The following is a 22,002-nucleotide window of genomic DNA, read 5'->3' on the forward strand; positions in this document are numbered from 1 at the left end:
GAGCAAATATGAGAAATGATTTACCTGCTGGGGTCGTAACAAAACACTAAATTATTAAAATTTTCCTCGCACCTTCACTGTACAGCCGCTCTCTCCTCCATGGCGGCTTACTGAGAGCTTCAAGGAGCCACAGTTCTCAAAGCACTGGTAGAGGGAGGGGTCAAATTGCAGGTAGATGGTGTTGGGGTCCTCTTCTTGTCCGGTGGCCTCATGGCAGCTCACCACTTTCCTGGCCTGGTCAGCAGCATGTTTTTTCAGGATGTTTCCAGCTCCGATCATCATGCGTGTGGCTTGGATGCGGTAGAAGGCCCGACTCTTCTGTTGTTGCACCAGGACTTGGTAGTTGGCCATCTCAATCAGCTGCTCCATGTCCTTCTCTGGATGCCTCTGCTTCAGATCTTTCAGAGTGCGAGCCATCTCCCTCCTGGCTTCCTCTTCCTGGTCTTGTTCCGCACTCGTCCCTCCGCCTTCCTCCACCCCCTCCAACATGCCATCCAGAGCCTCCTTAGGATGAGTATGGGAGTTGCCTCCCTGGCCGTCCATCTCCAAGTCCATTTTGGTGAACATGGCATCCCCCTCCGATTCGATGATGATGCCCCGATTCTTGTCGGCGCGATAACGTCTGTTGACGTACTTGTAGAAGAGCAGGCGGCGATCGGCGATCCAAGCTTGTAGCACACAGAGTGGGAAGAAGAGAAAGGTGAGGACTGCCTCCCAGACCTCCACCTCTCCAGGGGAGAACACGGACAGAATGAGGTACAGCCAGATGTAGGCAAAGATGCTCCAGGCGGCGGTGACAAAAAATACTCTCAAGTGCTTTATCTTGCGAGTCTCATTTTCTGGCACCACATAGACGCAGAGAGCTATGATGATAAACATGTTGAACGCCGCACTGCCCACGATGGTACTCGGTCCAAGAGATCCCGATTCAAAGTTATGACCTACCACCTCAATGACAGACAGCAGGATTTCTGGGGCTGAGGAGCCTAACGCCATTAAAGTCAGGTTGGACACAGTCTCGTTCCAAATTCGTACCGTCGTGGTTGTTGTCTCTCCATTGGGCTTCTTGATGGTGATCTCCTTTTCCTGGGATGTGATGACCTCAATGGACGACATGAAGCGGTCCGCGATGATAGACATGCCAAGAAACATGTATATGAGCGCTGCAAAGTAAACAATGGCACGAGCAACCTTATCACCCACCACGGGGTTCTGTGGATTCCACATGGGAAGCACGACGCCGTCAGAGCAGTTATCTTCGCTAGAGCAGTTTCTCGGTGAGCTGCCAGGGTCTTCATGGCCAGAACTGCCTTGGGACACGTGGGTAAAGCCCGGAAGCAGGAGCAGCAGGATTGAGATGAGCACACAAGGAGTGAAAGATGGCGTGGTCTTAGAGAGTAACATGGTGCAACGACAATCTTTGCTTTTCCTCTCAGTTCAATCCATGTGGAGGTTTAGTTCATGGGACTTCTGCAAGAAAACAAGTGACAAAGATAGTCAGTTTGTGCAATATGAGCACACTCACTAATAGGGAGGGGTACCTTTAACATTTGAATCAATGGGACCTGGTCCTGGTAATTGATACTGTTACTCAATGTTACTGATTTTTGGTACTTCTGTGTGTAATAAAATCTCAGTATTTTATTTAACATTTAACAGTAAGCTGATAATGTTAACTGTGCTGTCCAGTTGTTATATCTTGTTTTCTTACAATTCTGAGCATCATTTGAAAGTATTATAAAATAGACTTTGCATGCAGTTGAAATTCCAAGACATGAGATGGTAGTACTGTTTGTACTATGGTGTATTGCCTAGACTAGTCTTTGCCATTTAGATAAATATATTCTTTTGTTAAGCCCTTCAACATGTTTATAATGTAAGTATTGAATTTATTACACACCAACTGTTGAAATGTTCATTTTAGCTGTAGACACTAAATTTGGACGTGTTGAAATCACTCGGAAAAATTGTTCATGTCAATCTAATGTAAATTAGTATCGAGCGAGTGCATTTTGAAAAGTGGAGCCTTATTACAGGCTTGAGTTTTTTTTCTATCAGGCATACTTGCTTTTTTGGGATGGAAAATTGCAACATTACCTAAACACAGTTTGGCTGAATCCGCTGTGAGTGCTGCTTGAGTGATTGTTTGCCTGCCAAGTGTTTGAGCCGGCTGAGTCTGGAGTGACGTTAAAATATGGCGTTGTTTGATTTTCAGTGAATTGACACTCAGGACCGCCAAATTTCGCCTATAAAAGTACCAAAGTCGGTACCCATTGCTACTCACTAAAAAACGTCTTCCAGCAGGGGCCGCATACAAAAAAATGTAAGCATGTGGGGGCCATTTTGATACATTTTGTATACTACATATACTAACACCAATACAATGTACTGTAGGTCAATAAATACTAAACTATCTGAACAAAACATCCACATCTTAACTTTGCATATTGTTATGTTCTGGTGTTTGTCTGTACCCCAGGAGGCAGTTAAGTCAGGAAAGTGCAGGAAGAAGCCCTTTTTATTAGGTAAAGGTAGCATGCAGGTAACACCAAAAACAAAGATGTGTATTTGGGAAGTGCACAAAGAGTAATCAGGTGTATGAAGCACAATGCAAAATTATCCAGGACAGGGCCTGTATAAAGAAACATCTTGATTGGCAACTAGGGACAGGTGTGTCCTGATTGCCAATCAGGGACAGGTGAGGGACCCAGGGCTCAGACCATACATATTAATTACAATATTTATATTGTATCAATGCTAAAAAATCAGTCATTTCATATTGGTAGAGATTTGCAGCTGTAGTTTCGAGTGCTCTAAAATCTAGAGCACTCGTTCTCTTTTGTATGCAAATGACGTGGGATCCGATCGCTCGGCAGGTTTGGGCTCTGGAAAGTAGAAATATTGGCACCTTCTAATCGTTGAGTCATTGGCATTTAACTTCTCTGCCGTTGTCCCACTCCCACACATGCTGTATAATGTGGTAATTTTGTGTGAAGCCGAGCTGGAAATGTAACCCGCTGCACTTGCAGCAGGAAGAGAAAAAGTGACTTAGTGCGTAATGAAACGTCAGCTCCGACAAAAAGCCAAAAATAAAAACCGAGTGAAAACAAGAAAGACAATACAGTGGATGGCGAACATTCACTGGCCATTTTCCATAAGGATGGAATCAGCAGGAAGTTAGGCTTTCCTTCTCATGCATATGAGCATTTATTCAATATATATATATATATATATATATATATATATATATATATATATATATATATATATATATATATATATATATATATATATATATATATATATATATATATATATATATATATATATATATATATATATATATATATATATATATATATATATATATATATATATATATATATATATATATTCATTTTATACATAAATACATACATACATACTGTACATACATACATACATACATACATACATATATATATATATATATATATATATATATATATATATATATATATATATATATATATATATATATATATATATATATATATATATTTATATGTATATATACATACATACATACATACAAACATATATATATATATATATATATATTTATTTATATATTGCCGTGATGTTACTTACGTCACGTCCAGCACACATCCCGCCCAGTGAATACACGTTGTGGTCAAGCTAGCTATGTTATCAATGGTTACTCGGCACCATTTAGCCTTTCTTGAAGAAAAAATGCCCTATGCTTGTGTTTTCGGCTGTATGAATCGTTCAAATTGCTAAAAAGATAAACGTTTCTTCAGAGTTCCTTGAGAGGTAATTAAAAAGGGAGTACAAGTGCAAGGTTTACGAAATGACGAGAAAAGCAGCACACACTCCACTACAAGGGATCACAGTTAAAGTATGCATGAGTACGCAGTGATCACTTCATTTATGGTTTGTTTGATACACTTTTAACGTTTATTATTCCCCATTTAAGTATTATTGTGACGATCTGTCACATTCATACATGCCCCTAAAGCTGACCAACACGCCGGACTGTAGTCAGCTGGAGGCGTGTCTTAATTAAATTAAACAATGGATGTCTGCTAACTTCTTGCAACTCAACGCCAAGAAAACGGAAATGCTGATTATCGGTCCTGCTAAACACAGACATTTATTTATTAATACCATCTTAACATTTGACAACCAAACAATTACACAAGGCGGCTCAATAAAGAATCTGGGTATTATCTTCGACCCAACTCTCTCGTTTGAGTCACACATTAAGAGTGTAACTAAAACGGCCTTCTTTCATCTCCGTAATATCACTAAAATCCATTCTATTTTATCCACTAGCGACGCTGAGATCATTATTCATGCGTTCGTTACGTCTCGTCTCGATTACTGTAATGTATTATTTTCGGGTCTCCCTATGTCTAGCATTAAAAGATTACAATTGGTACAAAATGCGGCTGCTAGACTTTTGACAAGAACAAGAAAGTTGGATCATATTACGCCTATACTGGCTCACCTGCACTGGCTTCCTGTGCACTAAAGATGTGATTTTAAGGTTTTACTACTTACGTATAAAATACTACACGGTCTAGCTCCAGCCTATCTTGTCGGTTGTATTGTACCATATGTCCCGGCAAGAAATCTGCGTTCAAAGAACTCCGGCTTATTAGTGATTCCCAGAGGCCAAAAAAAGTCTGCGGGCTATAGAGCGTTTTCTATTCGGGCTCCAGTACTAGGGAATGCCCTCCCGGTAACAATTAGAGATGCTACCTCAGTAGAAGGATTTAAGTCCCATCTTAAAACTCATTTGTATACTCTAGCCTTTAAATAGAACCCCCTTTTAGACCAGTTGATCTGCCGTTTCTTTTCTTTTCTCCTCTGCTCCCCTCTCCCTTGTGGGGGGGTTACCCACATATGCGGTCCTCTCTAAGGTTTCTCATAGTCATTCACATCGACGTCCCACTGGGGTGAGTTTTTCCTTGCCCTTATGTGGGCTCTGTACCGAGGATGTCGTTGTGGCTTGTGCAGCCCTTTGAGACACTTGTGATTTAGGGCTGTATAAATAAACATTGATTGATTGATTGATTGATTCACGTCGGGTTGTGTTTCCTTGGTTGGTGTTTGTTTCCTGTCAGCGCTCTTGTTTTAGTTCCATTTCCTGCTTGACTCCCTGAGTGCTGTTTCCCCTCACCTGCTGCTGATTGGCAGCCTGGCCACACCTGTTGTCAATCAGCTGGCTGCTATTTATGCCTGCCTCGCCCTCCGGTCAGGGCTCGATGATTGGTTTCCTGGTATCCTGTTTGCTGTCTCCTGTTATCCTGGTTCCTGGTTCCTGTTTTTCCTGCATTTCCTTTGGACATTAAAGTCATGTTTTTTTGCGCTACGCCTGCCATCTCTGCATCTTGATGTTCACCACCAACAAATCATGACAATTATCTTGATATTGTTTGTATTTCTTAAACACGTTTGCTACGAGTGTTTCGAAAAGCACCAACACGGCGAGTCCAAATAAAAGAAAGCGCGTCATGCTTGTAGCGACAGAAGGATCAAATGCAAAGTACAAAAAAACGTACATGTTTGTTGACATCTTGGTTTTGCCGTTGTCCAGTTTTGTCATTGACTTCTTTTAAAGTCAATTGATATGGATAGCGTGTAAACTTTCTTAGTCGCAAGTGAAAAGGAGTGATTAAAGAGAGAAGGAGAGTGTTATTGCAGCTGGAAATAATTTAAGTAATTTTTTTGCAGTTTTTAGCTTCCTTAGTCGCAAGTGAAAGGGGGTAATTAAGGCGAGTAGGGGAGTGTTATTGCAGATGGAAATAATCTATCCGTTACAAGACATTTCTATTGCAAATGTCGATCCAATATCAGAGAACTGGATGAAATCTTACCTTGAGGATAGAGAACAGGTGCTCGAGGTAAACGGATCACTGTCCTCTCCCCTCAAGGTGAGCTGTGGTGTCCCACAGGGGAACATTCTGGGACCATTGTTATTCTTGATTTACATTAACGACATGAAATCAGCATGTAACAGCAATTTGTTCCTGTTCGCGGACTATTCTGCGATCCTGGCCTCGGACAGGGACGAATTGATGGTTGAAACTGCACTCGGCACCGAACTAAGTAATCTCTGTCTCTGGCTTTCCGATAACAAACTGTCACTACACCTGGGTAAAAGAGAGTCCATCCTATTTGGGTCCAAGCACAACCTAGGTAAATCCCCAGGCTTTACGATTAAAGCAGGTGATACCATAATCACCAGCAAAGACAAGGTAATTTACCTAGGTTGTATATTGGACAACACTCTCTCGGGTGAAAAAATGGCATTAAAAGCAATCACCAAGATCAATAATAAAACTAGATTTTTGGGCAGGATTTCTGCGTTCATCAACAGGGATACGCTTAAGACCCTTGCCGGTGCCCTCATACAGTGTCATTTTGACTACGCCTGCACCTCATGGTTCACCAGTATCCCCAAGCCACTAAAAACAAAACTGCAAACATCCCAAAACAAGCTGGTGAGACTCCTGCTCAACCTCCCGTACAGGACTCACCTAACTCAAGCCCACTTTACCAAATTGGGATGGCTTAGAGTTGAGGAAAGAGTACACCAAATCGCAAAGTGCCTGGTATTCAAAATACTCAGAGAAACTGTCCCCAAGTACCTGTCGAACTATTTCACCAAAGTAAGTGGTGCTCACAGGTCCTACACGAGAGGGAGTTCCTCAGACCTCGTCCCCCCCAAATTCAAGACTCTCATGGGAAAAAATGCATTCTACTATTTTGCCACCACACAGTGGAATGCACTACCAACAGACCTTCAAATTCGAACTTCCCTACTAAATTTTAAAACTGCCATAAAATCATGGCTCAGCTCAACCTCTACCTGATCTGAACCAAAATTGATCCCCAGCAACTCTTTGAAGCATCAAACAGGTTTATATGTGGTTATAGTGTATATATATTTTCTCATTCTGTTTTGCACACTCCTGGAGTCAACATGTGCATAGTCATGTACATAGTGTCATGTACATAGTGTTTGACACCGCAAATTAAATTAAATAAATTCAGTAAGAAATAAGAAATTAAAATTGATCAACAACATTCCTCAGGAGCGCAACATATAAAATATTTTAATCTACAAAACAAAAAGGAATGAAACAATTTGTCCTGATTGTTTATTTTTAGTTTAAATGACGCTGTCAGGATTAATGGCCGCAATGAGCACGTTTTGTCGTGTACAGCAAGTAGGGTTTGAAGCATGATACTGATAAAGCATGGTGCCCGGCATCACACCCTGACATACCCCCCCCCCCCCCCCGTATTTAAAAGGAAATGTGCTAAGAGGAGCGAATCTGTGTCGACACAATGCTCAAAATCTAGTAAGACTTGTACATGTTTAACTTCTTGGTTTTTCCATCGCCCAATTTTGTCATTTACTTCTTTTAAGAACTCTATTGAACTACCTTGTTAGCTTCCTTAATCGAGAGTGAATAATGGTAATAAAAGATGAAAGGGGAGTGGTATTGCAGCTGGAAGTAATCTATCAGTTACAAGTAATTTTTAATGCAAATGTTGATGGAAATCAGAAAATAATTTGTTCTCAATCATAGCTTTTTACGCTCCGTGAGGTTAGATGTTTTCTATGAGGGTGCACGTCATGCTAGGAGGAGCAAGTGCGTCGACACGAGTGTCAAAACAAGTGAAGAGTATGAAAAACGCGTACGTGTTTGTTGACATCTTGGTTTTGCCGTTGCCCACTTTTGTCATTTACTTATTTTAAACTCTATTTAACTAGCTTGTTAGCTTCCTTTGTCGTGTGTGAACGACGTTAATTAAAGAGAGAGGGGGAGTGTTACTGCAGCTAGAACCAATCTAGTTGAAAATGTTGATTCAAAATTAGACAAGGCGTTAGCAATCATAGCTTTTTACACTCTGTGAGGTTAGATGTTTTTCTCCTTCTTTTAAAGTCTATTGATCAAGATGATTAAAATAGATTTCACATTTTCAAGTTCATATTAGGGTTGTACGGTATACCGGTATTAGTATAGTAGCGCGATACTAATGAATCATTCTTGGTACGATACCATTTTCTGGCATCACAACATCTTCTTTCGTTTTTTTAAAATGTACATTATGTTTATAAACTCAGGAAATATGTCCCTGGACACATGAGGACTTTGAATATGACCAATGTATGATCCTGTAACGACTTGGTATCGGATTGATACCCAAATTTGTGGTATCATCCAAAACTAATGTAAAGTATCAAACAACAGAAGAATAAGTGATTATTACATTTTAACAGAAGTGTAGATAGAACATGTTAACAGAGAAAATAAGCAGATATTAACAGTAAATGAACAAGTAGATTAATAATTCATTTTCTACCACTTGTCCTTAATAATGTTGACAAAATAATAGAATGATAAATGACACAATATGTTACTGCATATGTCAGCAGACAAATTAGGAGTCTTTGTTTGTTTACTTACTACTAAAATACAAGTTGTCTTGTATGTTCACCATTTTATTTAAGGACAAACTTGCAATAAGAAACATATGTTTAATGTACCCTAAGATTTTTTGTTAAAATAAAGTCAATAATGCAATTTTTTGTGGTTCTCTTTATTTAGAAAAGTACCGATGGTACCAAAAAGTATCGAAATAATTTTAGTACCGGTACCAAAATATTGGTATTTTTATAACACTAGTTTATATCAATAAAGAAAATATATGCTAACCAAAATAAGAAGACAAAAAAAAGTACTCCAGTTTCCTATTATAGATTACACTATAATTAAGTGACACATTTGTCATATGTGATCACTACACTATATTTTAAGATAATCAAAAAAAATTTACCAGATAATATTACGTAATTAACTATGTCATAGAAAACATATTCACGCTGGATTCTTTCTGCAGCAAAATGGCCATTTGAACAGCTTGGCTGAATAATTCAGAGTGGAGAGGCGATGCCACACAGAGGCTTCACATAAGCGTCATCAATATGAACCGGGAGAGAAAACAGCACGCCAGGGAAGGTGTAACCTGATGCGCCTGATCAAAATTTTAAGACTGCTTCAAAAATAGGTTGCCTGCTTGCCGCCGAGGGGATGTGACGATGCCTGAGCTGCACCATGTGCTCTCATTGACATGCAGCGGGGAAGAGACGTAAACACCATCGCTGACCCGTCAGCGCACGTTTTGGCAGTACGGTCACATGCATTTTAAGGTGAGGCGGCGCAGTCGCACAAATGAAAGACACATGCCCTTTTTGTGGGATGTGACAAATACACATTTATGCTCAGCTGCTGTGGTAGATCAGCAAATTGACCTCTGGCTTGGACGATGTGAGGCTTTAAAGACATTATCAAGTGTGAAGAAAATGCAGCAATTCATACCTGGATTTTCGATATCAACCACACAATCATTTCACCGAATTGAATGCCATTTTTTGGCATGAAGTAACGCACACATGTTGTGTGGGCGATGTTTCTAGGGTAAACGAAGCACACCAACTGGTGGGAATATACTTGAGGAGAGACATGGCACGTATCATGAATAGCCAACAAGGTAGTGTAAGTTGTCATTATAATAATTATCGCATTGTTTTGAGTGTTTATAATGATTGAAAATGTATTTCACTTAGGCCAAATGTTAAACTTAAGGCTTGAGGGGCCACCTCATTTTATGTGGCCTGTAAAATCCTGGAAGTGTGTGGCAATAAAAAATTTTGACCCAAAAAATGTGATTTTATTTGATGAAAAAAATAATTTTGTTATTGAAACCTTTTTTTGAAATCAATTTGACAATCCCAGCAGGCACAAGACATTGACACAATGTTGATTATACATACATGTCCTTTAAAATGGACTTTGAAATAACGTTGCTAAAAAGTTGTATTGTTAATGTCTAATGTTGGATCCACGTTGTTGGGAAATGACCACATTTCTATGGTCAAATCAACGTCACAACCTGACATTGAATAAACGTTGTCAAAAAGCATGTTGTTTCAACGTTGTATTTGTGTTGTAAAATATTGGTTGGAAAATGACTCAAATTCAATGGTCAAATCAACGTCAGAACCCAACATTGATTAAACGTTGTCACAAAGCATTTTGTTCCAACGTCATCCAAGGTTTGAGCTGCACAACATCAGAACCTAATTCAAAAAAATGTCAACGTTGTTTTTACGTCCTTTGCCTGCTGGGATAGCTGAACCCTTAATATCTGAAAAACGATTTGTCCATCGGTTTGTTGGCATACAATATGATAATAAATGAAAGGTAGTTCATATTATTATTACATGGCAAATACAGTCATCCCTCGCCACATCGCACTTTAAACATCGCAGATTTTTATTTACCGGTAATGCATATTCCACAATTTTTTGGTCCTCAATTGAGCGTTACAAGCAGAAAAATGCCCAAATGAAGTAAAACTATCAATACTACAGCACTATTGGTCACTTGAGGACACCAAACCAATCAGAGCGAGCTGTTCAGTATCGTGGCCACTGATTGGCCCAGCCTCAGCCAGCACTACTATTTTGGAGTAAAATAGTGTTAAGGGTGCTATTTTATTATTGGAGGGCTCAGTTAAAACACATATTTGATATGTCATTAAACATATTTTGTTATGCTGTAGCTATGATGAATGATTCGTAATGAATGATTCCTACTTTTCGGAATTTAAATCATCGCGGTCATGTGATGAACAAAAGACGACAGTATATGGTTTCGCAACTCTGCCTGCAAAGCAACTATATACTGTATATATACATACATATATATATATACATACATATATATATATATATATATATATATATATATATATATATATATATATATATATATATATATATATATATATATATGTGTGTATATATACAGTACAGGCCAAAAGTTTGGACACACCTTCTCATTCAATGCGTTTTCTTTACTTTCATGACTATTTACATTGTAGATTGTCACTGAAGGCATCCAAATTATGAATGAACACATGTGGAGTTATGTACTTAACAAAAAACAGGTGAAATAACTGAAAACATGTTTTATATTTGTCACAACGAGGCGGTTTTCGCAACTTACTGCGAGAATTGTTCTCCCAGGACGCAAACGGACTTTTCCGGACAACCGTAGCAGGTAGGAACATATTTATTCTACAAAACTCAAAAGGGTACAAAAAAAAAAACAGAAAACAACCTGAAGGTGAGCATGCCTCACGCATGGGAAAGCTAAGGCAAAAAAAACTTAGGACATGAAACATGAAAGTCGCTAACTGTGGCATAAATAAACAAAACTTACTTGGCAAAGCACGAGCAGCATGAACAAAGTAATCGCATGACACAAGCATGAAAAGAGCATGACAAGAGCATGAAACAATCATGAACAGAGCAGTGTCACCAGCCCGACTAACTGGCAACGACAGGCTTAAATAATAGTCTCTCTTGATTAGAGACAGGTGTGACCCGAACGCATGAGGCAGGTGAAACTAATGAGTCGCCATGGTGACTAAACAAACAAGGGAGCGCAAACAGGAACTAAAAGAGTCCAAAAACTAACAGAAAATAACAAAACATAATCCAGACCACAGATCATGACAATATTCTAGTTTCTTCAAAATAGCCACACTTTGCTCTGATTACTGCTTTGCACACTCTTGGCATTCTCTCGATGAGCTTGAATTGAATGAGAAGGTGTGTCCAAACTTTTGGCCTGTACCTATACATATATATATATATATATATATGACACACCTTCTCATTCAATGCGTTTTCATGGTATGTATGTATATATATATATATATATATATATATATATATATATATATATATATATATATATATATATATATATATATATGTAAAGCCTATACATATATCATCCATCCATCCTATGCCGCATATATACGAGTACATAATATTACAATAAAATAATGGATATATATAATAAAACAAATATTATAATTGGTTATTAAGAGTATGTGAATGTTCAACTCCTATTTTGTTTACTTCCGTGACAACCTCCTTAAGATTTTGTATTTATTCAGAAATATCAAGCAGCTAAAATGTGCCAAACATGGATAAGTGAGGCGAAAGGGTTCTGCATTTTTCCCATTTTCCCTTGTAATGGATTTAAATGGGTGTCATTTTGACTTTTTATGCTACTTGGATCTTTAAAAAAAATTTTTTTTACAAAGTTCAATGAGCAGGTTGTGGTATGTGTGACCATGTCTGTTGAATTTTTGTACTGACTGGTTTACTTTTTTTCTGCACTGTGACTCGGGAAGGTTGTTTGAAATGGGTCATATAAGTACATGCTGCACTTTATCAGGTTAAAGGTACAATTAAAAGCAGAGTTACTACCACTGGCCACCATAAATTGAAAAGGATTGCTCCTGGTCGGATTGTTTATTGAATTGGTACCGTTGCGTGGGTCAAATTGAAGACGCTGGTGGGCCAAATTTTGGACACCCCTGATTTACAGTAATTTACTGTGAAATATCTTTACAGCAATTTGCTGTAACTTGTACTTTTGCCGTTAATTACAATAAAGTTACAACTAAATGCAGTAACTTCACAGTTGTAATTTGTTTTTGATTACTCTCTCGTTTGAACAGCATACCGCCCCTTACTGTACCAGAGTGTGCAACTTCGTCCACTGAACCCCTGAAGAGACAAATCAGTTTGAATTTGCAGTCATTTGTTGTGATTTTACTGTGAAATAACAGTTAATTGCTGTGAAATATATGGATATCATTTTTTTTATAGGTATTTGTTGTAATGATACAGTACATTTAGATCACAATATTTTACTGTGAAAAAACTGTTAAATGCTGTAAAATCCTGATATATGTTTACAGTGTACATCAGAGGTCCCCAAACTTTTTGAAACCAAGAGCTACTTCTTGGGTACTGATTAATGCTAAGGGCTACCAGTTTGATACACACTTAAATAAATTACCAGAAATAGCCAATTTGCTCAATTTACCTTTAACTCTATGTTATTATTAATAATTAACTATATTTATCTTTGTGGAAACACTGATCATCTTAATGATTTCTCACAATAAATATATATAGAAACAGATAAATATCAATATGCAACACTATATTTTTATATTTTCTCTAAGTGCACATTTTTCAAATTGAACATTTTCAAATGATCACTTCTAAGACAGTCTTGTGAAATCACAATATCCCATTTTAACTAGCTAGCCACTAACATTTTTTATCAAATCATGAATTACATTTCACCATGTTTGTACAAATAATAACTCATGTAAAATACAAAAGTCAACTCTCAAATGTTTTAATAAATCATGTCACACTTTGAACTGGACACCAAATCTGTTATCTGTTTCTTTGTCAGTTAGTGAAGACCAAGTCTTTAAAATATTTTCTTGGATTTTCAAATTCTATTTGAGTTTTGTCTCTCTTAGAATTAAAAATGTCGAGCAAAGCGAGACCAGTTTGCTGGTAAATAAATACAATTTAAAAAATAGAGGCAGCTCACTGGTAAGTGCTGCTATTTGAGCTATTTTTAGAACAGGCCAGCGGGCTACTCATCTGGTCCTTACGGGCTACCTGGTGCCCGCGGGCACCGCGTTGGTGACCCCTGGTGTACATTGATAATTGACCATTTGAGTATGGCAACGTCTTGCCAGACAGACTATGTATAGGATAATAACAGTTATGGATATTTATATCGCTCAATGCAGAAAAGGGAAAAATCCAACAAATGTCTCTCTACATTGGACAATTTTACTCACGTTGTTGAGTCTTCAGCGGTTGAATGACGTACTTTTCATTTCTGCCTGCAGAAATGATCATTTTAGATAAAGTTGTTTAGATTAGAGGCAGACACTTAAACAGAGCATAGATGCATGATGGAAAAAGTGAATGATGAGCATGCATTAGAGACTAATTGATGCAGCAACACAATGTACTCACAATAAGACCAACATCTGCTTGTGCTGGTTCTAGCATGCAGAAGAGAAGATCCACTGATGCTGCCTTGCTTGCGCTTATGTGTGGGAATCACCCCCACACTCTTTTTTTTTTTTTTTTTTTTTTTTTTTTTACATAAAACTTAACACATCCGGTCGGGTTAATCTTGATGGAAAAAAAGCTTCCATGCTCCACAGCGGGAGGAAAAATAAATACATAGAAATATTACACATGCACGCATGTGATCTGCATTTGTGGTGCGTAAAATCGGAGTCTCCTCGTTCCAATTCCACCAAAGTGTCCTCCTAGGAAGCCACTGTGTTTGCATCCAGCACATCTACTGAGACCCCCCTCTTGTGAGCGCAGGATAAGGCAACATGGACGAGAGGATGCTGATGGACCGAGAACATCGCGTCACAAGGACCAGGACAAGATGGATATGGAGCATGCGGGGATGGTGCATGTAAGAAAGGGAGAGGAGTGTGTGTGTGTGTGTGTGTGTGTGTGTGTGTGTGTGTGCGTGCGTGTGTGTACAAAAAAAAGCAAGTCTTACAGTAGCGGTGGACAGATTTGGCAGAAGAGGCGCGCAGCGAGAAGGAGGAGAAGCAGCAACACTGCAGTGGAGACAAGGGAGGACCTCCTGACTGCGCATTAGGAGTCCACGATGAACGACTCTTTTACTCCCTTTTGTTTGACATCATCACTCAGCATCACCTGTTGTCATCCTCCACCAGACACAGCATTAGGTACACCTGCACAGTCCAGCCATTCTTTAGATCGTTTCATTTGTAACCATTTTTTTTAGTGGCAGAACATTATATAGAAGGCAGGTTTTATGGCTAATTTGACTTTCTGTAAGGTGAAACTAAAATATCAGAAACATCTCGCAAAATGGTTTTTACCTGCTGTGTAAATTTTTTTTTAAAGAAAACAGATGTAAAAAAAACTCAATCGCCAGGCGACGCAGCTACCAATTATTTTAGTAATGAAATAATCGATCAATTAGTTGTATTCGATTAGTTGAGTAATCAGATCAAAAACACGAAATAGCCTTAATGCGTAATTTATGGAAAATAGTTTAAACCAGGGGTACCCAAACTGTTTGACTCAGTGGCCGCAGTGGGTACATTTTGGCCGGGGGCCGGGCTGCATATATATATATATATATATATATATATATATATATATATATATATATATATATATATATATATATATATATATATATATATATATATATATACTACATCGTGGGACACCCAAAGATTTACAGCCCTAATATATATATATATGTATATATATATATATATATATATATATATATATATATATACATATATATATATATATATATATATATATATATATATATATATATATTTATATACATATATGTATATATATGTATGTGTATGTATATATATATATATATATATATGTGTATATATATATATATATATATATATATATATATATATATATATATATATATATATATATATATATATATATATATATATATATATGTATATATACTGTATATGCGTGTTTTTCAATCACTGTGCCGTGAGATACAGTCTGGTGTGGCGTGGGAGATGATCTAGTTTCACCTATTTTGGTTAAAAATATTTTTTGCAAACCAGTAATTATAGTTTGCAAATGATGTGTTGTTGTTGAGTGTCGGTGCTGTCTAGAGCTCGGCAGAGTAACCGTGTAATACTCTTTCATATCAGTAGGTGGCAGCCGGTAGCTAATTGCTTTGTAGATGTCGGTAACAGTGGGAGGCAGTGTGCAGGTAAAAAGGTGCCCCTGAGAAAAGGCATTGAAGCTTAAGGATGGCTATGCAGACAAAACTAAAACTGAACTGGCTACAAAGTAAACAAAAACAGAATGCTGAACGACAGCAACGATTTACTGTGGAGCAAATATGGCCACAATGTACACCGGAACATGACATGACAATCAACAATGAACTACAACAACTGAAATATTCTTGATTGCTAAAACAAAGTAGATGCGGGAAATATCGCTCAAAGGAAGACATAAAACTGCTGCAGGAAAGTACCAAAAAAAGAGAAAAAAGCCACCAAAATAGGAGCGCAAGACAAGAATTAAAACACTACACACAGGAAAACAGCAAGAAACTCAAAATAAGTCACGGCGTGATGTGACAGGTCGTGACAGTCTCCATGGGGCCCTAAGCAAAATTTGATTTTGGGGCCCTCTATTTCTGCCAATAATATTGATTGATCATTCACACACCTACTATAAACTCATTGCGGCTCTGGCAGTGTTGTTTACATTATCCTATTGTCAGCCTGGCATGTCTTTACAAATGACATGTCATTTATAAAGATATGGGGGTGGCCCAGTTAAGAACATAAATAATACCAATGAATGAACGAATGATGTCCAGAGTGCCACATATGGTTCCTAATCTTAAAATGTAGAAAACATTCAGCTACAAGAGTGGCCTGGGGTTGAACAGTCCAAGTGATAAAGCTTTGTATTTACAGTAAAAGTGTCATCTTGTCTCATCAGTCTTGTACATATTAGTCTTTAATTACTAGTTTATATTTTTAGTTAATTGTTCATATTTAATGTTTACTTTGTACAAAGAGAGCGCAGTCTACTGAAGTTAAATTCCATGTGTGTTAAACATAACTGGACAATAAAGCTGATTCTGATTCACTTTATTATTTTTGGTAACAAAAACCTGAAACAGCAATGTGCAAAAATGTTGACCTAAAATTGTGTTTTTGTACAATAATATATCTTTGATCATTTAGAAATCATCAGTCAGACTCGTACATGCAAAAAATAAAAAATAAATTTTTTTTGTTAATTGCTTTTGGGGGCCCCCTGGTGGCCGCGGGGCCCTAAGCAAGCGCTTAGTACGCATATGCCTTGGGCCGGCTCTGGTGACAGTACACCTACTTTGAGACAAGAGCTATATCAAAGCATGGTCGGTTATGGTTTAAAGTCATATCCAACAATTGCGACAACGACTTTTTACTGTCAACTGAGTTTCGTTTTAAAAAAAATTCTGCTGGTGGTGTGCTGCATATATATATATATATATATATATATATATATATATATATATATATATATATATATATATATATATATGTATATATATATATATATATATATATTTTTTTTTGTACAGGCCAAAAGTTTGGACACCTTCTTATTCAATGTGTTTTCTTTATTTTCATGACTATTTACATTGTAGATTGTCACTGAAGACATCAACACTATGAATGAACACATGTGGAGTTATGTACTTAACAAAAAAAGGTGACATAGCTAAAAACATGTTTAATATTCTAGTTTCTTCAAAATAGCCACCCTTTGCTCTGATTACTGTTTTGCACACTCTTGACTTTCTCTCGATGAGCTTCAAGAGGTAGTCACCTGAAATGGTTTTCACTTCATAGGTGTGCCTTATCAGGGTTGATTAGTGGAATTTATTGCTATATCAATGGGGTTGGGATCATCAGTTGTGTTGTGAATGAGAAGGTGTGTCCAAACTTTTGGTCTGTACTATATATATATATATATATATATATATATATATATATATATATATATATATATATATATATATATATATATATATATATATATATATATATATATACATATACACATATATATATATATATATATATATATATATATATATATATATATATATATATATATATATATATATTTATTTATTATATTATTTATTTATTTTTTGACGGAAAGAGCGCGCACTTGCCGATGGGAAAATGCATTTTTAGACAATATGATTTGCCTGACGGCTAGGAGACACCGAGAGTAACAAGCGGTAGAAAATGGATTAGAAAGGACAGATGTAAAAAAATAATAATACAAAAGCTATATATGGTTTGGGGACCACTGGTTTAAACAGTCCAAACTCATTACAACATGTTCTGCTTACCATAACCTGCATTCTTCTTTTTTTTTAATAAATGCACATCATCATAATGGAAATTGCACTTTTAACAATTAAAAGACAAAAACACTCCGCAGTTCACCTGCCACACAGATCACACCACGGCTCTCACGTGTGCTCCGTTGTGGAAACAATAACCACGTTTTTAAAGTTCCGGGCACTCCACACATCCAAATGTTATACATTTTTATTAGCTACACTCATTAAAGAATTAATCGAAGAAACAGAATATAAATCAAACTTCTAATCAAATTAATTGATTTGGTTGATTAAGTCAATTAATTATTGCAGCCCTATTTGTATTTCTTGAATTACTTCTAAATAGAAAAATCGGTACCATTGTTATTTTTACGGCAGAATTTTGGCATAAAATCTATCAACTCTTTTTTTATAGCAGTGCTTCACAATTATTTTCTGACATGACCCCCTTAGGTAAGAGAAAACTCTCCGTGACCCCCATGTTATTGAATTACTATTGACAACTTGATCATATGTATGTATTGATCTGTGTTAGTTATACTCTTTATATATCTTCCTTTTTCATTTTATTCCTTGAACAAACATCTCTATCTCTTCGCCTCTGTTAGCTCAGTACTTGTGTTCCTGTACTTACTACCTCTACTGGGTAGAACAGGGAAGCCTGTTGATTAAATTGAGTGCTGCTACTACCTCGCTTGTGTATCATTTTAACATGAATACTAGAGTAGAAGTCTTTAACATTTAACAAGGACCCCAAAAATTGTACTTTGATACCCAAATATTTGCTGTAGAGATTGGTCTTAAAATTGTGTTTGTACAGTGGTACCTCAACTTAAAAAACTTGGAGTTATAAGCATCCTCATCATTAGTTGGTGCAGCAAAAGCCCTGTTTGTTTTTTGTTTTTCGAGGAGCTTTGGCAAGTACCAACTAAATAGATATAAATGAATTTCATTGGGATAAGTTGATATGAAAGTGTTTTGAGTTAAGAGCTCCGTTAGGCTGCTAAGTTGAAGTATTACTGTATTTTTAATTAAACTGCTCCTAAATTGTGCAATGATAAATTATTTAAATAATACAGTATATCGCAGCTAATAGCTAGCTGGTGATTCCAGTGCTAATTACTTGCTATCTTAAATGCTAACAGGAATATAATAATATCACATTATTTATTTATGTTTTTTTTTAATAATAATAACTGGGATTTATATAGCGCTTTTCTAAGTACCCAAAGTCGCTTTACATGTAGAACCCATCAATCATTCACACCTGGTGGTGGTAAGCTACTTTCATAGCCACAGCTGCCCTGGGGTAGACTGACGGACTGACTGACATTTTAAATTTAAACCTTCAACATACAGTTAGTATGGTGGCCATGCCTCTGCCATTTCTAAACCACACTATGCGGTGTTGGATCACTGTTCACAGGTGAAGACATTTACATTTGTGGAAAACTTGCAGGGAAAAATATAAAAGTTTTTTTTTTAAATAAAGTCCAATCAACCAAATATTTTCTGCAGTACCTCTAAGGACCACCTGTGTAAACACAAATACTAAAAAAAATCCTCTCAGGGGGTCCCAACCCACTGTTTGAAACACATTTTTTTACAGAATGTTTTTATATGTTCACCTATTCCGCCATCCTAGTCACTGCCGCTGTGTCCTTGGGCTGGACACTACGCCCACATTGCCTTCTGGGTTGCCCACTTATGGAAGCTTTACCGACCGAGAATCTGAACCAGGACGAGCCAGATCCAGTCCCTGAGCGCTGCACCATGCCTGCCCACTGCTTCTCCTGGGTCAAATGCAGAGACTAGATTTCGCTGTACATAAATTGTACAAGTAACAACAAAGATCTTCTTCAAAGTGCGACCCAGGGACCACTTGAGGTCAGCAACAAAAAAAAAACAAAAAAAAGGAAAAATTGAGCAAAAAGAGAAATGCAAATTATTAAATACTTTTATTTGAATAAGCGTAGTATTTATTATAGACTTTTTACAGAATCAAAATGCTCCCCACATCCTTACATTTTTCAGTATGTGTAAATAAAATGTTTGCGCCCAGCTGTGTTAAATCCTGAAGTCAATAACAACACAAACCATTAGCTTTTACTGCTCGCAACAAGGGGAATCACTTGATGAAGTAAATACAAGATTGCAAGCAGGAGGTCACTTGAGGTTCTTATCGAATGAATTATTTAATAAATTGCAACTAATATATCATTTATACATCATTCAGAAGGTGCGTGCATTGGGCTTATACCTATTTAAAAAAATGTTTAAGCCGTTTAAGCCCACTGCTCATGTTTTATTGGTCCTGAGCATGTTCAGTAACAAAATAATTTGTTATTAATGAGTGATATTATTAGATATTACGCTAAATTGCTTTGTCACCTATCAGACAAAGCCAAGATGAGGATGTTTTGTTCAGACACTTACTCAGTTTTATTCACATATTTAATTTTAAATGTTTTATTATTTCTCTTATACCGCTATAATATAAACCCTACTTTTTAATCTTATTGTATCCCTGACAAAACCCAGCATTTTTTCAATCATATCGGTTCTTTTTGGATTGTGCAGGTGTGATATGGGTATCCTTAATTATGTGCATTGTGTGGCTTGGATTGAAGTTAATTCCTTATATTTCGGCAACTATTTAGATAAGTATAGTAGTACATCTTCTCAAGGGACAACACTAGAGAAATATACCTCACATATATTCTTATCATGAAAAAGTATGTGATCGCCCTTCCCGATTAATGCCTTTTAATGCCGATCAAATCTGAATGATTTTTTTATTTTTTTATTTTATTTTACTTTATTTATGTTTAGTACCCCGGCTGACAAGCGGCTAGCAGCTATTTGTGTGTCTCCATACACAGTGTGGAGCTGCTCTTCAAAGTTAATATTAATCACCTCCATTACGGAAAATAAACTGCAATTCTTTGCATTCTCAGCATCATTATCATGTACCATCATCCTAAGTATCATTATCATGTACCATTATCACTGCAGGACGAGGCTAAATATGTTACACACTAAAAGGGAGCCAGGAGCAGGCGTGCTAATGGCTAAACTAGTTTTAAACAACACCAAGTGCTTAGTAAAGGAACCAAGTTACAGCAGAAATTAAGCAGATATTAACAGGAAATAAATATAACAGATGTACAAGAGTTAGAGAGAGGATAATAAAACAACTGTTGCTGTGATAGCATTGTCACAGTCAGTACACGACACAAAAGAGGTGGGTGGCTCGATCTATAAATTATTATCGATACCAAAGGTAGTATTAGTATATGATTGATACTATAGTGATTAGGCAATATTTATTTTTGGGCAAATTCATTTTTTATTTTTTGTTTCATAATTCCCAGGACACAGGAGGATTTTGAATGCAAAAACCAAATGATTTTTATGAGTACTAGATCATAGTTTTTGCTTTTCTTTAGTTATTGTGTACTATTAATTTTGTTTTGATCAAACAATTGTATGTACAAACCCCGTTTCCATATGAGTTGGGAAACTGTGTTAGATGTAAATATAAACGGAATACAATGATTTGCAAATGCTTTTCAACCCATATTCAATTGAATGCACTACAAAGACAAGATATTTGATGTTCAAATTCATAAACTTTTTTTTTTTGCAAATAATAATTAACTTAAAATTTCATGGCTGCAACACGTGCCAAAGTAGTTGGGAAAAGACATGTTCACCACTGTGTTACATGGCCTTTCCTTTTAACAACACTCAGTAAACGTTTGGGAACTGAGGAGACACATTTTTTAAGCTTCTCAGGTGGAATTCTTTCCCATTCTTGCTTGATGTACAGCTTAAGTTGTTCAACAGTCCGGGGGTCTCCGATGTGGTATTTTAGGCTTCATAATGCGCCACACATTTTCAATGGGAGACAGGTCTGGACTACAGGCAGGCCAGTGTAGTACCCGCTCTCTTTTACTATAAAGCCACGTTGATGTAACACGTGGCTTGGCATTAAGCAGGGGCGTCCATGGTTGCTTGGATGACAACATATGTTGCTCCAAAACCTGTATGTACCTTTCAGCATTAATGGCGTCTTCACAGATGTGTAAGTTACCCATGT

The 22,002-nt window shown here is 36.9% G+C and overlaps 1 protein-coding gene across 7 annotated transcripts in view; it reads right to left on the reverse strand.

Moving 5' to 3' along the window:
- slc8a4a (solute carrier family 8 member 4a) overlaps positions 1 to 22,002 on the reverse strand; it is a 102,389-nt gene that overhangs the window by 68,556 nt on the left and 11,831 nt on the right. Inside the window, exons 1-3 of one of the 7 annotated variants that reach the window (XM_061963379.2) lie at positions 14,505 to 14,540; positions 13,774 to 13,818; positions 73 to 1,470 (exon numbers count right to left, since the gene is read on the reverse strand). In XM_061963379.2, the coding sequence (XP_061819363.1) occupies positions 73 to 1,404 (1,332 nt within the window). In that variant the 5' untranslated portion in view covers positions 1,405 to 1,470; positions 13,774 to 13,818; positions 14,505 to 14,540. Of the gene's footprint in view, positions 1 to 72; positions 1,471 to 11,090; positions 11,242 to 13,773; positions 13,819 to 13,954; positions 14,419 to 14,504; positions 14,577 to 22,002 lie in introns of those variants that run through there. The other 6 variants (XM_061963380.2, XM_061963378.2, XM_061963383.2 and 3 more) reach the window with 6 other exon arrangements.

This window comes from Nerophis lumbriciformis, linkage group LG09 (genome assembly GCF_033978685.3).
Source record: "Nerophis lumbriciformis linkage group LG09, RoL_Nlum_v2.1, whole genome shotgun sequence".
Lineage (NCBI taxonomy): Eukaryota > Metazoa > Chordata > Actinopteri > Syngnathiformes > Syngnathidae > Nerophis > Nerophis lumbriciformis.